The 14,253-nt window shown below is 62.4% G+C and overlaps 1 protein-coding gene across 4 annotated transcripts in view; it reads left to right on the top strand.

Annotated features, from left to right (window-relative positions):
• The window catches only part of GNG7 (G protein subunit gamma 7), a 33,588-nt gene extending 30,203 nt beyond the window's left edge, over positions 1-3,385 (top strand). For 2 of the 4 annotated variants that reach the window (XM_087922919.1, XM_087922918.1), the window contains exons 3-4: positions 758-875; positions 1,679-3,385. In XM_087922919.1, the coding sequence (XP_087779045.1) occupies positions 795-875; positions 1,679-1,804 (207 nt within the window). In that variant the 5' untranslated portion in view covers positions 758-794 and the 3' untranslated portion in view covers positions 1,805-3,385. Of the gene's footprint in view, positions 1-749; positions 876-1,678 lie in introns of all 4 variants that reach the window. The other 2 variants (XM_087922917.1, XM_026722518.2) reach the window with 1 other exon arrangement.
• The last annotated feature ends 10,868 nt before the right edge of the window (positions 3,386-14,253 follow it).

Genomic DNA, 14,253 nt, shown 5'->3' with positions numbered 1-14,253 from the left:
CCCAGCGGGTCCCATTCTCTGCCCTTCTCCCCAGGGCCTCCCCTGCCTCGCCTTGGAATCCCCCTTCTCGTCTCGCAGCCCCGCCCAGGGGGGACGGAAAGACCTTCGCGCGGGCCGCCCCAGGAGCAAGTGGGTGTCAGCCGGGGAGGGAACCCCGGGGGAGCCGGAGAGTTGGTCCGTCCGCCTTGGGGCGCGCTTCCTTGTTTCTTTTCAACTCTGAGGCCCAGCGGGGCCCCTGAAGCTGCCCCTCGGGACGTTTCCGGCCGAGGACCAGTTCCCCCGAGTCTGATCCTGCAGACAATCGTAGCGTCTCTTTGCGGGGAAGGCCCAGCCAGATGCCTCGGAAAACCTTCCGTCCGAGTCACCGGTTGGTTCTTGAGATAGACTGCCCCTGCCTGCGGAGGTTCCTCGTCTTCGCCTGGTGCAGAGCTGTGGCCCCCATGCAGCTGCGGAAAGAGGGATATCATCCTGGGCTGCAGCCCCAGAGAAGGTGGGGTGGGGATTGTGGGCAGAGTCGCCTCAGCCCCTGAAAAGCTGCTCTGGGGTCTTGGGGCCTTTGACCCCCCAGTTACACAGCCAGGTCATACCCCCCACTCCTCTGGGCACCTTCGGTCGCTGCCACCCTGAGCGTGGCAGTGCTTTGCGGGGGGCTGTCTCCAAAGAGAGGAGGGGGCAACTCTGTCCGGTGCCACCCTGGGGAGGGGCAGAGCAGGGCCGGGAGCCAAGCGTCTCCTTCTCTGGTGTTCCAGGCCTCCAGGTGCTGGCGGACGCCCCTCCCCCCTCGATGGCAGACGATGTCGGCCACTAACAACATCGCGCAGGCCCGGAAGCTGGTGGAGCAGCTGCGGATCGAGGCCGGAATGGAGAGGATCAAGGTGGGCTCTCGGATGGGGGAGGGGAGGCGCCAGGTGCCCTGGGAATTGGGGAGGGGGACAGGCAGAAGACCCCCTCTGGCTCAAGGTCAGGCCCTGGGCAGCCTGGCAACGGAGAGTCTGCCAGACCGAGCCCCAAGGCCCCTGCAGTGGGCGAGGGTCTCTGGCCCCCGGGCGGAGGCAGGGAAGGTGCAACCCACTCTTGAGGGGAGAGGGAGAGAGAGACTCTTTGAGCACACGGGCCTGCAGGCCTCGGCCGCTCCTTGGCCCAAGAATGCCTCTGCACATGATCAGAGGCCCTGAGGTGCTGAGAAGCCAGCCCACCTCTGGCCCCGGGGGGGGGGTCACCGGGGAGGGTTCTCTCACCCCCATCCTGGTTCCTGGAAGAGGTTCAGTGGAGCTGCATTTAGTGCTGGGGGCTGTGTGTCCCCCCCCGGGGGGGGGCAGTCCGGTCCTGGCCCCCTTCTCTTGAGGGCAGGAGGGGGGGCAGCCAGGAAGGAAACGGGGGACAGCCGTGCAAGAGAGGAGGGTCGTTCTCCCCCCCCAGTCAGAACATCAGGTCCCCCTTCCAGAATATGGGGAGCGGGGTGTTGGGGGACCCGGCTGCAGGTTGGAACTGAGAATTAGTGGGGGCCTTGATCCTGGTGGCTCCTGCCTTCGGGGGGGGGCAGTGTTCAGCTGACATTTGGATCCCCCCAAGGAGCAGGGGCCCCCATGCCCAGGCCCTGCAGTGCCGCCTTGTGGCCCCTCCCTCTGGACCCCAGGTGGCCGGGCGGGGGGACTGACGGGTCTGCTTCCCTCCCCAGGTCTCCAAAGCCTGCCTGGAGCTGATGAACTACTGCGAGGAGCAGGCCAGGAACGACCCCCTGCTGGTTGGCGTCCCCACCTCGGAGAACCCCTTCAAGGACAAGAAGCCCTGCGCCCTCCTATAGCTGGGCACCCCCCCAGCCCCCCCCCCCGATCTCCGGCCAGGCCAAGGAGGGGGGAGCAGCCCTCGTTGCCCGTTTGTCCCACCGGCAGATGACTGGATTTGGGGGCAGGGAGGGCACCAGGCTGGGCTTGAGGGCCGTCCTGGGAGGGGACCCCCAGGGAGCCGGTCTGGATGCCCCCACCCCCCAGTGGAGAGCTGGCCTGGGGAAGGGCCAGGCAGGCAAAGGCGGCTGCCCTTCCAGGACGGTTGAGGAGGGGGCTTCCCAAGGAGAGGGGCCCATTTCGTCTCTTCCTCCCTCCCCCCCCGCCTCCCCAACTGTCACGCACGGATGCCCCCCCCACTCCCAAGGGCCAAGGCTGGGGGCGCTTTCCCTGGCTGGTTGCTCTCCCTCTGAGTGAGGCGCCAGTGGCCCAAAGGACGGAGTTTCCCCGGGGAGCCCTGGGGATGCCAGCAGGCTGGGTGTGGGGATAAGGCTGCGGGGGGGGGCTGCGGGGGGGCTGTGCCGGCTTCTTTGGTGGAGAATCTGCTGTTCCGGGGGGGCTCCTCCCTCCAAGGACTGGGGGGCTCTTCTCCAGGCTGGGCTGAGTGAGGCCTTGATTTTGAGCCTGGAGGAGCTGGTGTGGGAGGGTCCGAGGGGAGAATGGGATGGGCAGCCCCCCGCCTCTCCCAGTGCAAGCTGGAGGGCTGCCCGCCGATTTGGGCTCCCCTTCCCCTTGCCCAGAAGCGGTCAGTGGGGCATCTCCAGGGACCCCCCCCGGCCAGCAGGGCCTCCGTCAGCTCCCAGCGGGCCCCCTTGCTCTCCCGATGCCCCCGAGAGCGCGTGCCAAGGCAGCCCCGGGGACGTGGCAAAAGGAGGCCGAGCCTCTGGTCTCCGGTGGTCTCTTCCTCGTAAAGCTGAGGACGTTTAGCCTTAAAGTCTTTGTAAAATTATGCATAAAAATTGCTCCACAAGGTTTTCAAAAGTACAGCACACACAGAAAGCCACACAAAAACTCTAAAAGAGAGCAACAACAACGTTCTGAAATTTTGTGAGGCCCTAAACTTGTTTATGGCTAAATCCAGCCCCCCCGGGAATCCCAGCCCAGGAGCCTCCACCTGCCCCCCCCCTTTGCATTCGCTTCCTCAGTCGCTTGGCTGGGTCTTCCCTGGACAAGCAGCCCCCCCATCCGCCCTTGAACCCAGGGCCACCCTCCCCACCTCTACTCTCTGGGAATCCAGGCCTTTTAGAGAGGGGGGGGCCAGACCCCTCCCTGTGTCAAACTCTTTCAGTTGGTTTGTTTTTTTAATTCACCAAAGTGACAAACGGATTGATCCAGTTTGTCAAAAACAGAGTGCTGAACATGGTTCTTATTTGCCAAACTCTCTTCCTGTTGCCAAAAAGGGGGAGGGTTTATAAGGGGGGGCGGGGGGGAGGCTGTGCCTGGTCATCTTTTCTTGCTAATTTCTGCCTTTCTCTTTCGTAACCGGCTCCTCCCCCCTCGTGCCCTGGACTGGCTGCCTTGCTAGTGCTGAACATGTGAGGTTCCAGTTTTTAAAAAGCGCATTGATCACACAAAGAATAAAGGCTCCTTTTGCCTGGAAACGCGGTTTTTTCTCGGCTGGGAAGGCAGCTCCCTCCGTAGGCCCTGCCTCTGCAATCTCTTCTCTTGAGGGGGGGGCCTTGGGGGCCTTGGGGGCCCAGCCTCCGCCCGGGAGGATTCTGCCTCTGCAATGCCAAGAAGGATGGGGGGCGGGGGCGGATTTCCCTCCAGCGACCCCTGCTGGGCTTCTAGGAAGGGCCGCCAGGTGCTTTTCCTGGGGGGCTCTGCTCACAGCAGCTCCCTGGAGGCGGGAGGAGACCCTGCCCACCACCAAGCGCCTCTGCTGGCAGAAGGTGCGTGATCCAGAGCAGGGATGACCCTTGGACCCTCAGGTGAGCCTCCATCCCAGCCCTGAGGAGGAAAAGGGGGAGGGTACAATTCCTGGAATCAGCCAACGGGCGGGGCAGGGCTGGGATGGGCATACAGCCATTTTGAATTCAACTGGGGAGGGAGAGCCCCCAGGATGGCATCGGTCTGCCCTGGGGGCTACCCTGCAGAGATGGAGCGCTTGGGGGTAGCGTGGCATCCACCTGGTTGCCATCTGTGGGGGGAAGAGGAGGAAAGCCCTTATACACACACACAGAGCAAGCTCAGGGCAGCTTGGCGCTGGTCACGGGGGGCTCCTGGGGCATCCACAGGCCCAAGGCTTCCTCTCCAAAGCCAGGGTGGGGGCAGAACGACCACCTGATGCCGCCTCGTTTCCTCCCCGCCCAGGCTGGCTCTCATTCTGGGGAGGGTCTCCGGGCCAGGGGCAGCAAGGACAGAGGGAGCACATAGCCCCCCCACCCTCCAAAGAGCCCCGGAGGAGCCCAATCCTGGGCGCTGGTCTCCAGCACGCTTGCAGCCTCTGCGGCCAACTGCCCACCGGCGGTGCCCTCCACAGCCTGCCTGCAGTCTTCCCCCGGCTGGATGCCGCAGGTCGCCGGCTGCCGTTCCTGGCCCCACCCTGGGCAAGCGGCAGTAGCAGAAGGCAATTATAGCTCTTGGGGAGCTAAAAATAACTGCAGAGGAACACGGGCTATTTATAGCGGCGTCTCTGAACTTTGTCCCAGAGGCATCCCACAACTTTGCCCGGAGCGGAGCGGGCAGCAAAGAGGCGCCGGCTTCCCTGGCAGAGGAAGGGAAGCGCGGAGGTGCCCAAATGCCTTGGCGCCTGCCTCGGCCAGCTTGGGCACGCAGAGGGGGGCCTTGCCAGGGAGGCCTCTTCTGAAGCCTTGGCCACTGAAGGAGTCGCTTGCCCAGAGGGGCAAACCGCCCCTCCCCCCACCCGTCCAGAAACAAAGGGGGGCTGCTGGGGGATTCGGCCTGAGCTTTGTGTAAAACCGCTGAGGGGCCAATTTTAGCCTCTTTGGCCTGAGAGCGTCCTTGAGAGGACTTGGATGGCTCCTGCCACTTTCGGGGGGCTCAGCTGGGGCCCTGCGAGGCCCAAAGTGCTCGGGCCTTTGGGTCTTGGCTGTCAGGGGAAATGAATTCTCCCTCCCTCCCTCTCGCTGGAGCAGGGCTCCCCAAAGTTGGCAACTAAGACTTGTGGACTTCCAACTCCCAGAATTCCCCAGCTTGCTGCAGGAAACAGAGAGACCAAACGCGGCTTGGCCCAAGAGGAAGCCCACCGCTGACCCCATTGGAAGGAGCTCATTTCTGGGGAGCAGAGAGGAAGCCCTTAAAAGCACCCCTGGATTCTAGACGTTGCTGGAGCAAAATGAATCGAAGCAACAACATTAGGGAAGAGCTAACCTAGACCAGCAGGGCAGGTAGAATTCTTCTGCGGAGAAACCGGATTTGCAAGAACAGCGACGAATTCACCCAGGACGCGTTTCTGACACGCCCACTCAGAACGACCGAAAGCAGTGACGTGTTTCGGGGGCCCCTTACAGAAATAACAGCCGGCCAATTGCTTACGACCCCCTCTGGTTTTTTGCGTAGCAGTGCTCAGCCTCGCAGCCCCCCTGCCGGCCCGGGTCTACACCTTGCCCTCCGCCCCTGCCCCAAACTACCGTGGACTGGCTGGGCGGGGATGCCCACAGGCCCTGGCCACGGCCTCCCCTGAGTTCCGCCTTTCTGCCCCAGATGCAGGGGTGGGATTCTACCGGTTCGCACCTATTCGCTAGAACCAGTTGTTATCCTTCTAAGCAGTTCGGAGAACCGGTTGTTAGAAGAAATGACTGGGCTAATCCTGTAAGGAAGGCAGGAAGGAAACATTCTGGTGTTGCTTACGGAAACTGCCTCTCCTTTGACCCTTATTACATTCTTGGCAGGACTGGACTTCCTGTCTCCGGAGCTCCTCTGGAGTTATTTTTCCCTCCTTTGCTGGTACTTTGCTTGTGTGGAGTGACCATTCGAAGTTACAATGGCACTGAAAAAAGTGACTTATGACCATTTTTCACACTTACGACTGTTGTCATGAGAGGCCAGGTGAGGAAATGCGTGCCTCGTTCTGAGTGATATTGAGTTGGCCACGCCCAGCCAGTCACATGACCACCAAGCCAGCCCACCAACTAAGCCATGCTCACAGAACCGGTTGTTAAAAAATTTGAATCCCACCCCTGCCCAGATGCCGAGCAGTTGCTTTACGGTAAAGGGGGCGGGGCCAGAGCCGGGTGGACTCCGGGGCAGGCTGTCCCGGGGACCCCCAAGGAGGGGCAGCCCGACCGAGGTGGAGGCTCAAGGCGCCCAATGCCCTGGGCCTCCGGACTGCTTTCTGGGGAGCGGCCGCTTCTTGGCCCAGCTGGTCCCGCAAGGGGATGCCCAGGGCCAGCTGCAGGTGGCTGGGAGCCTCGCGCAAGAGCCGAGACCAAGCGGGTCTCTCGCAGGGACTGCGCTGCCCCCCTTCTGCCTCCTCCTCCTCTTTGGGGCTGGCTGGGCTGCGGGAGGCCAAGCTGCCTGCTGGGTTCTGCTGCAGGGCAGGGGGCCTCCGGAGAACACCTGTGCCACCCCGAGGGTGTATCATAGATGGCCTGCGTGGCGTTTGTGTGTAAGCGGGAGGTTAAGAGGTCCACTTAGAGCGAGGGCGCCCCCTGCAGCCAGGGAGAATCAGAGAGGAAGCTTCGTCTTAAAACGAACCAGAAACCTCGTTTCTGTTGCAAAACCGCCAGTTGTGTTTTGTGCAAGCAGGACTGTTGTGTTGATGGAGCAAATAAGTTCCATTCCAAGGGTCCTCAGCTCCGCAGGGGGTTTCTGGGGGTGGGGGCAGTGAGGGGTGAAAAGGCGGTCATGAGGCTCTGTCCAGCTGGTGGTGACCTGCAATCATTGGGACCAACACAGCTGCTTCCACTTGCCGGGCCGGCGGGCTCCATCTCACCCAAGCCAGCCGGAGGCCTCTCTGCAGAGGGAGGAGGTGGCCTCGCCCGCCAGGTCAGCCGGGGACAAGGGCTGGATGCTAAGGGAGGCACCGGTCGCGTGAGGCTGAGCTGGCAGGCGCCCAAGGCTGAGCCGGCTGGGCCTGGGTGCGACCTGGGCACTCCCTCCAAGAGCATCATCCACAGCCAGAGTGGCCACGAGCACAGGGCTCTGGGGGTGGTGCAGGGCAGACCCGAGGGGTGCCCCTGGCAACCTCCAAAAGGAAGCCCTCTCCAGCCTTTATGCCTCTGCAGTGGGGCTGCCAAAGCTCGCCTCAATTTCCCCCTCCTGCAGGAGAGAGAGAGAGTGTGTGTGTGTGTTTGTGTGTGTGTGCCAGGCGGTGTGGACTGGGCTAGGCACAACCCGGGCACCAAGCAGTCATGGGGAGGCGGTGAAAATGCTGCCAATCCAGCTTGGCCGAAACCGGCAGCTGCTGAGTCAGCCCCTGTGGGCAGAGCGGGCTGCGTGCGCCAGAGAGAAGCTGCCTCCTGTTGCAGCTGCTGCAGCCACCCTGGCAGGAAGCAACAGCAGACGCGCGGGCGCCAGGAGCCGGGCACAGGCTGGGCCCCAGGTGTGCCCCTGAAACCCGGGGGCTGCCCCGTCAGCTCTCCTGTGCCCTCTGGGGGGGGGAGGGGGATCATCGGAGTGGGCGGCTTGCAGGAGAGGCAGCAGAAGAGCCTCCGGACGCTCCCCGGCAGACTTCTCCTCCCCCAACCAGGAAACCTCCTCCTCGTCTGTGCTGGAAGGGGTGGGGCTAGCGGAGAGGGAGGGGAACAGTGATGACTGGGGGGGCTCCCTGGCGCCCTCTGAGGCTGCTGACAACCTAGGGGGCCTCATCAGCGCCAGCCAACCCAACCCAACACCTGGACCAGAGTGTCTCTCGGCCGTCTTCCTGGAGCTGCCTTCCAGCCTGAACCTGGCTCTCTATCCTGGCTTCCCTTGGTCTTGTGTTTCTTATTCTTCTTTTTTCTTCTCCTTTTCCTCTTCACGCAGTTTCCTCCCTTGCAGGAGGGTCTGCACAACCCGCCTCTTCCTAAAGGGCTTGTCTTTGTATTTTCAGGCTGTGCTTCCCTGAAAGGGACTAATTGCAAGTTTTAGCTCAGCTCTGCAACCTTGATTAGTTAATTAGCACCCAGGGCTGGCTTGCACTGCTGTCTGAAGCGGCAGGATTCTAATTAATTTCACCTCCGAGTCCTCCTTTTGCATCCCACGCAGCTGGGAGCAGGGGCTACGGCCTTCCCGGGCATTCCCCCCAAAGAGTGCTCCCTCACTCTCTCTTAATCCCTCTCCCCCCCCCCCCCAAGAATGTAAATGCAAACATTAAATCCCCTTGCTAATTGCTCCAAAACTGGGACGAGGGGGAGCAGTGAGAGAAAGGGCTGTAAGATTTGCTCCCCCTTCCCAGCTGCCTCGTGGATTAAGTTCGATTTATTTATTGGTTTATTTTATTTGGTTTGTCAATCGCTTGCAAGATAACAGGTATAAGTAAAAACATAGTGATGAATACACGGATCCAGAGAAGAAGAATAAAAGGAACCATAGGACAGGGACGGGAGGCGCGTTGGTGCGCTTAGGCAGGCCCCCCACCCCCCACCCCAGGCTGGCCCAGCTGAGGTTGGGGCCACAGCCTCCGGACGGTTTGGGCGCCGCTTAGTGATCTCCTTCCGGAGCTAAAGCCCCGGGGTCCTTTTGTCCATTCCAGACTGTGCAGATTAAGGGGAAAAGCCCCCCACCCCCACTCGGACGGGCGTGCAAGCGGGGGAGACCTTGCGCCCCAGGAGTGAACGGAGCCGGGCAGGATGCCTCTGAGGCAAAGGGACGTTCGGAGAGGCTGACAGGGCAGTCCCCAGTTTACAACAGTTTGCTTAGTGACCGCTCAACGTTACAAGGGCCCTGAAGAAAGCGGCCTAGGACCCCTCCTCGCACTCCTGGTGGCTGCTGCAGAGTCCCCGGGGTCCCCGGAGTGACGGTCGGGTGCTTGGCCACGGTCTCACCCTTATGACGGCCGCAGGGCCCCGTGGGTCCCATCGCCCCCTTTGGAGACCCCCCTGGCCAGCCAAGGGGTCAGTGGGGGAGCCAGATTCCCTTAACAGCTGTGATCCTGAGTTAACAGCCGCGGGGATTCACTGAACAACCGTGGCAAAAAAAGTCATAAAACGGGGCAAAATTAACAAAGGTCTTGCTTAGCAACATACATTTGGGGCTCGATGGTGGTTGTAAGTTGAGGACCCCCTGCAGACAGCGAGGGAAGAAACCGGGGAAGGGGAATCGAGGCAGGCCCGGAAGGAAGGAGCCCCCACCCCCCCGTGGTGGATTGAAGGGGCTGTTGGTTTATCCCTGACCCTCAATTGGGAGCAGCTGCCCAGGGCTGGACGTCGAATGGGAGGCCCCGAACACAGGACCTTAAGGGAAGGAAGGAAACCCAGAGGAGCCGCCGGGGTTTGAACAAGCAGCCTGCCAGAAAGAGGGACAGAGAGAGACTTCTTGGGGGGCGGGGGAGCGAAGGTCTCCACGAAGCTTCAGGAAGGCAAGAAAGGAGGGAAAGGGAAAGGGGAGCGGGGGCAAGAGAGATTGGGGGCGGGCAGACTTTCTGCAGGCTGAGATCCTCCCTGGCTGCTCCCTTTGAACCCCCCTCCCCACAAGTAGTAAGCAGATGTCGGGGGGCTGCCAAGGACTGCCTGGCAGGCCCCGGAGGGCTCCCAAAGCCTCCCCCCAGTTTGGCAAGGGGCGCAAGGGACACCCAGCGGACATCCTCTCCCAGAAGCCTCTGGGGCAGAGGCTGGAACAGCGCCCCCCCGGACTCTTCTGCAGATGAGAAGAGGGGCCAGGAGGCTGGGGAGGGAGGGGCCTGTGCCCAGAAGGATCCACCTTGGGGAAGGGGCTGCCGGGGGGTCAGTCCCAGCCCCTCAGCCCCTTGGGGTGTGCCAGAGACTCCATGGGACGCCCCCAGGGCCTCTGCAGTTCCTGGAGTTGCGCAGGTGTGGAGGCAGCCCCTGCCAGAGAATCCCCCGCCTTCAGGGCCTCCCTGGCTTGTTTTTCCAGAGCCCCCATTCGCCCCACCCAGCCAGAAGCCCAGGGGGGGGGGTTGCCACAGCCCCTGGCTGCCATGGGTTGCCTTTGCTATCCGCTTTTTTTGCCCCAGAGCACCAGCTCTGCCAGAGGAGCTGGCGCTGGCTGCCCATGACACAGAGGGACCCCAGGTCTCCAGATGGCCCCCCTGCCCTCCCAGGAAGGAGTGTTTGGGCAGCTTCTGCTCCCCCCGGACCAGCTCCGGTGCCACCTGTGGCCACCTCTCTGTTTCTGGCAGAGCCTGAGAGGTGCTGCGCCCCCTTTGGCCGCACCGGGGGTGGGGGGGCTGGGACTTCCTTGCAGGCAATAAGGGGAGGGTCTGGTTGCTTAGGAATGAGGGCCCAAAGAAAAAAGGGAAGGTGAGCAGCGCCCAGCTAGGAGGCTCAGGGTTGAAAGGCGTAAACATACTTGCATGCAGCTCTCTTGCCCTAATGAGCAAGCGGCAAGCAAGCCGGACGAAGGTCACACCCAAAGAAATGAGTTGCAAAACAGAGGTTATTTATAGCCCGCCGCTGGCCTTGGCGTTCGATAGCATGAACTCGGTTGGTGATTTTTCTCCTTTTCCACACAACAAACACAATGGTGCTGCCCGGGCATGGCTTCTTTCCTTCGGTTAATGACAAAGAGGCATGTGGAAATGTAAAATAATTTGGCAAGCTGTGCCCAGCAACCAAGTCCGAACAGGCCCCATCCTTTCTGGGTAAGTCACTCCTGCCTCCGCATCACAAGGAGGATCTTATCCAGCCAGCCTCCCAGCTTCTGGCGCTTTGGGTCTCTCTGTCTCTCTCTGTCTCTCTCTGTCTCTCTCTCTCTCTCTCTCTCTCTCACACACACACACACACACACACAACGGGCCTCTTTGGTGCCCTTCAAATAAAACAAGCGCTGAACTTTGGCCGTTCGTGTTCCCCCTGGAGGCTCCTGAACGGGCTGAGGGCTGCCCAAGGCCATGCCGGCATCGTTCCTCCTCCTCTGCCCGCCTCCAGCCTGGCCGGGTCTCTGGGGCCCCTGTGTTGGAGGTGGCATAGCCAAGGGGAGGGGGTCTCAGAGGCCTGCCTGGTGGAAGACCCGGTGAGAACGGCAGGCCCTTTCTGGGGGCTGCACCCCAATGGCCCTCTTCAGCCGAGAGGGAGGGAGACCCTCCGCTTTACTCTGCAAGACCTGCAGGGAACCACCAGGGGTGAAGCCCCCCCCCGCCCCCCTCCCCCCGCCGGCTGGGAAGGAGGAGGGCCCGTGCAGGACAGGCAGCCTCCCTTGGGAAAAGGCCACCTGCGGGAAGTGGGGAAGCCAGGCTGGCAAAGGAAATGCCAGCGAGGCGGCTTCCTCCATTACTGGAGCGCTTGGCTGACCAGCTCGCTCTCGGCCCGGGTTCCCAGGTCCAGATTGCCCCCCGGTTTCCCTCCGGGTGCAGAGTCTCGGCTCCCGGGTTGGGCTCCGCACACGGAGCGGGAGCTTCCGAGTCAGGCGGGGGAGGAGAATCCCCGGAAGGAGCTGTCGGAGCCCCGGGGCGACTCAGCCCTGCCGGTCGTTTGCTCAGGTGAACCAGCCCAAAGGTAGAGAGGGCCCGCCAACGTTTCCGGCGGCCGAGCCTCCACGGACCAGGCCAGGGGCTTCTTCCCCCAGCGCCCCTCGCCTTCCCTAGGCTGGACGGCAGCCCCGGGACGGGCAGCGCCGGACCCTTTCCTAGCCCCGTTCGAGCCAAGCGCTGCTCTTGCGGCTCCGCTTGTTTCGCAAGGAATTCAGACGAATTCAGACGAGCGGGCAACTACAAAGGAATGTATACCTGTGAATGAAGCAGCGCTGCAGCGGCAGCTGAGAGCTGGCCAGGGGAAGCCTCCAGGCTGGAAAGGGGAGACGGTGCTTTCTGGTCCTGCCCGAGGCAGGAAGGCAGCCGGGTCACCTTGGGCCACTTCCCCTCTCTCCGCCCGGGGTAGGAGGCAATGGCGAACTGCCTCCGAAAACCCTCGCCCAAACCGGCAGGCAGGTTTGGCCATCAACCGCTCCCAGGCAGCCACACCTTGCAAGACTGGGGTGGGGGTCTTTTCCGGAGAGAGCAGCAGCAGCAGCAGCAGCAGCAGCCAGAATGCATCAGGTTGGGCAACGGGGGAGGGGGCGGCGCTGTGCACTCTCCCACTCAGAAGGACCCCCGCAGCCCCCAAGGCCATCCTGGGCCCCCCAGAGCAGGCAATGGGAGGCCGCTGAATTCCTGCCCAGGCCCCACGAGCCACAGTGGCCTGGGGCCTCAAGGCCTGCAAAGCCCACCGGTGTGCGTGGGTGTGCGTGGGTGGGGGGAGGCCCCCTGCTCGGTTCCAGGAAAGGCAACAGGAACAACTCAGGGCAACTGCCTGCAGCCCTGGGGCCGGGGCCAGGGCCAGTCTTGGCAAAATGGCACCCAGGAGGGCTGAGGCTCAGGGAGGAGCGAGGGGCAGGAAGGGGGCAGGAAACCCAAGGGGCACAGCCAGGTCCCAAAGCTGCAATCCTGGAGGGTGGGGGGGCTGGGAGGGGAAGAGTTGGCAGGGGCCCTCGTGGTGTGGAGTGGGTGGGGCGGGCGGGGGCAGCCCATAGCCTGCTTTGCAAAAGAGGAACTGCTCCGGGTATCAAATCCTCCGGCTGAGACAGGATTAAAGAAAAAGGATTTTAAAAAAAAATCCCACTGCTCCAAGTTGCTCCGTTTAGGTGAAAAGCCCCTTTTAAAAGACCCCCCCTCCTCCTCCCGCAACAACAGAGAAACGCGAATCCATTGGCCAAGCAGAGCAGCACCTGGGGGAGAATCCCCTGGCTGGATCCTGGGGCTTGGCTTCCAGCCAGTGCAAATCAGGATAGACTGGACCTGGTTGTGGAGGTACCATTTTACGCTCCAGTGGGAGGGGCTTTGGGTAGGCTGCAGCCTCTGCCAGACCCCTGTGGCTTGGCTCCTCCTGGCCGCCTCTCCCCTCAACTCCCTGAGGGAGTGGGGGGCGATTGCCCACCCCTGGAGGAGCGTGAGGGTTGCAGGTGGCCCCAGGAGGGTCTCTGCTGGGGGGACAGGCCAGCTGGGGTGGGCGTGAGGATGCGGAGCCTCTCCAGGGAAGGGCCGGGCGTCCTCGGAGGCAGAGCCGGGTGCGGAAGGGGAAGGGCCACGGACCCCCTCGCTCTCGGGGGTGGGTGGGGTGGGTTGGAGGTCTTCTCGTCCAGCCCCCTCCTCAGGCAGGAGACCCGAGGCCGTTTCAAAGAGGTGGCTGTCCAGGCTCTTCTTGAAAGCCTCCAGGGATGGAGCAGCCACCTGACTTCCCGCGGCGGCAACTTCTGTCCCACGGGGTTCGGGGGTCTCCTGGTCAGGAAATTCCAGGTTGCTTCTCTCCTTGCTTAGTTCCCGTCCTTATTGCTGCTCCTTGTCCTGCCTCCTGGGAAGAAACGGTGAGCCTCCCTTTCTTGGGGCGGCTCCTCAAGTGCCGCCACCCCGTCTCCCCCGCTGTGCCCCACATCTGACGAGGCTTTTCACGGAGGCGTCCTCTGCTTGCAAGAGGGCAGGGGGGGGGCAAGGCATTTAAGAAACTCCCTCTCATGTGCCCAAGGCGGCTGCTTGGTCCAAGTCCCGCCTGTGGAGAGCTCAGCTGGAGAAGGGCCAGCCTGGCCCACCATTTCTGTGAGCCTTTGGCCCCCTGAACCTCTGGAGGGGGAGCTCCGACTCTGAGGAGCCCTCCATGTGCCCACTGAACCCTCCCTCCCCTTCGGGTAAACCCTTCGCCTGGGGGGGGGGGATCTTTCGGGAGGGGCCGGGCTCTGCATCTGGCCATCTGCCCGGCACACAGAGTTTTCTGGGAAAGCGCTTTGTGGCGGGATCCCATTCCTCAGCTTGCTCAGAGGCCCCCCTGGCGGTTCCGGGAAATGGGAGCTGCCAATTAGCGCAGGGCAGGGCAGGCTGGAGGGGAGGGGGAGGCGTGGGAAGAAAGCTGCCCCCCCCACCGCAAACCTCACAGAAGGCCGTGGCAGCCGTGTCCCCCCGGGGAGGCCGTCCTCAGGCCTTTGGGGCTTGGCAGGGAAAGGCTGGGGGGACCATGCCAACTTTGCTCTGCGGCAAGGGCAGCCGCCTGGCACTGCCGCGCTTGGCTGGACTTGCCGTTGGCTCCTCGGCCTTGGACCCAAGGGAAGGAACACGTCTAGGGAGATTGTGGACCAGGTGAAAGGGCCGGGTGTCTGTTGCAATCTGGAACCTGCTCCAACTGTGCAACATGTGTGTTCACACACTCACCCTGGACACCCCTCCCCCAAGGCGTTTGGTGCCTCCTTTGTGCCAAGATGCTCCAAGGGGAGCAGAATTAGGTGCACCCAAGTAGAACATGGAACCCCCGAAATTCAACAAAGGCAACTCCAGCTGCAAGAATTGGCACAACAGCTGGGCCCAGCCCTGCACAAAAGGTGCACCTTGACCCCCCATGCCCCTGCAGGGAGCAAGGGGCTCTTGAAGGCGAGATTTGCGCCTGTG

Source organism: Pseudonaja textilis, chromosome 1, assembly GCF_049901715.1.
Source record: "Pseudonaja textilis isolate UNSWEBS1 chromosome 1, rPseTex1.2, whole genome shotgun sequence".
NCBI lineage: Eukaryota > Metazoa > Chordata > Lepidosauria > Squamata > Elapidae > Pseudonaja > Pseudonaja textilis.
Note: the sequence above shows the minus strand (reverse complement) of the source record. Positions and strands in the feature narration are given on the sequence as shown.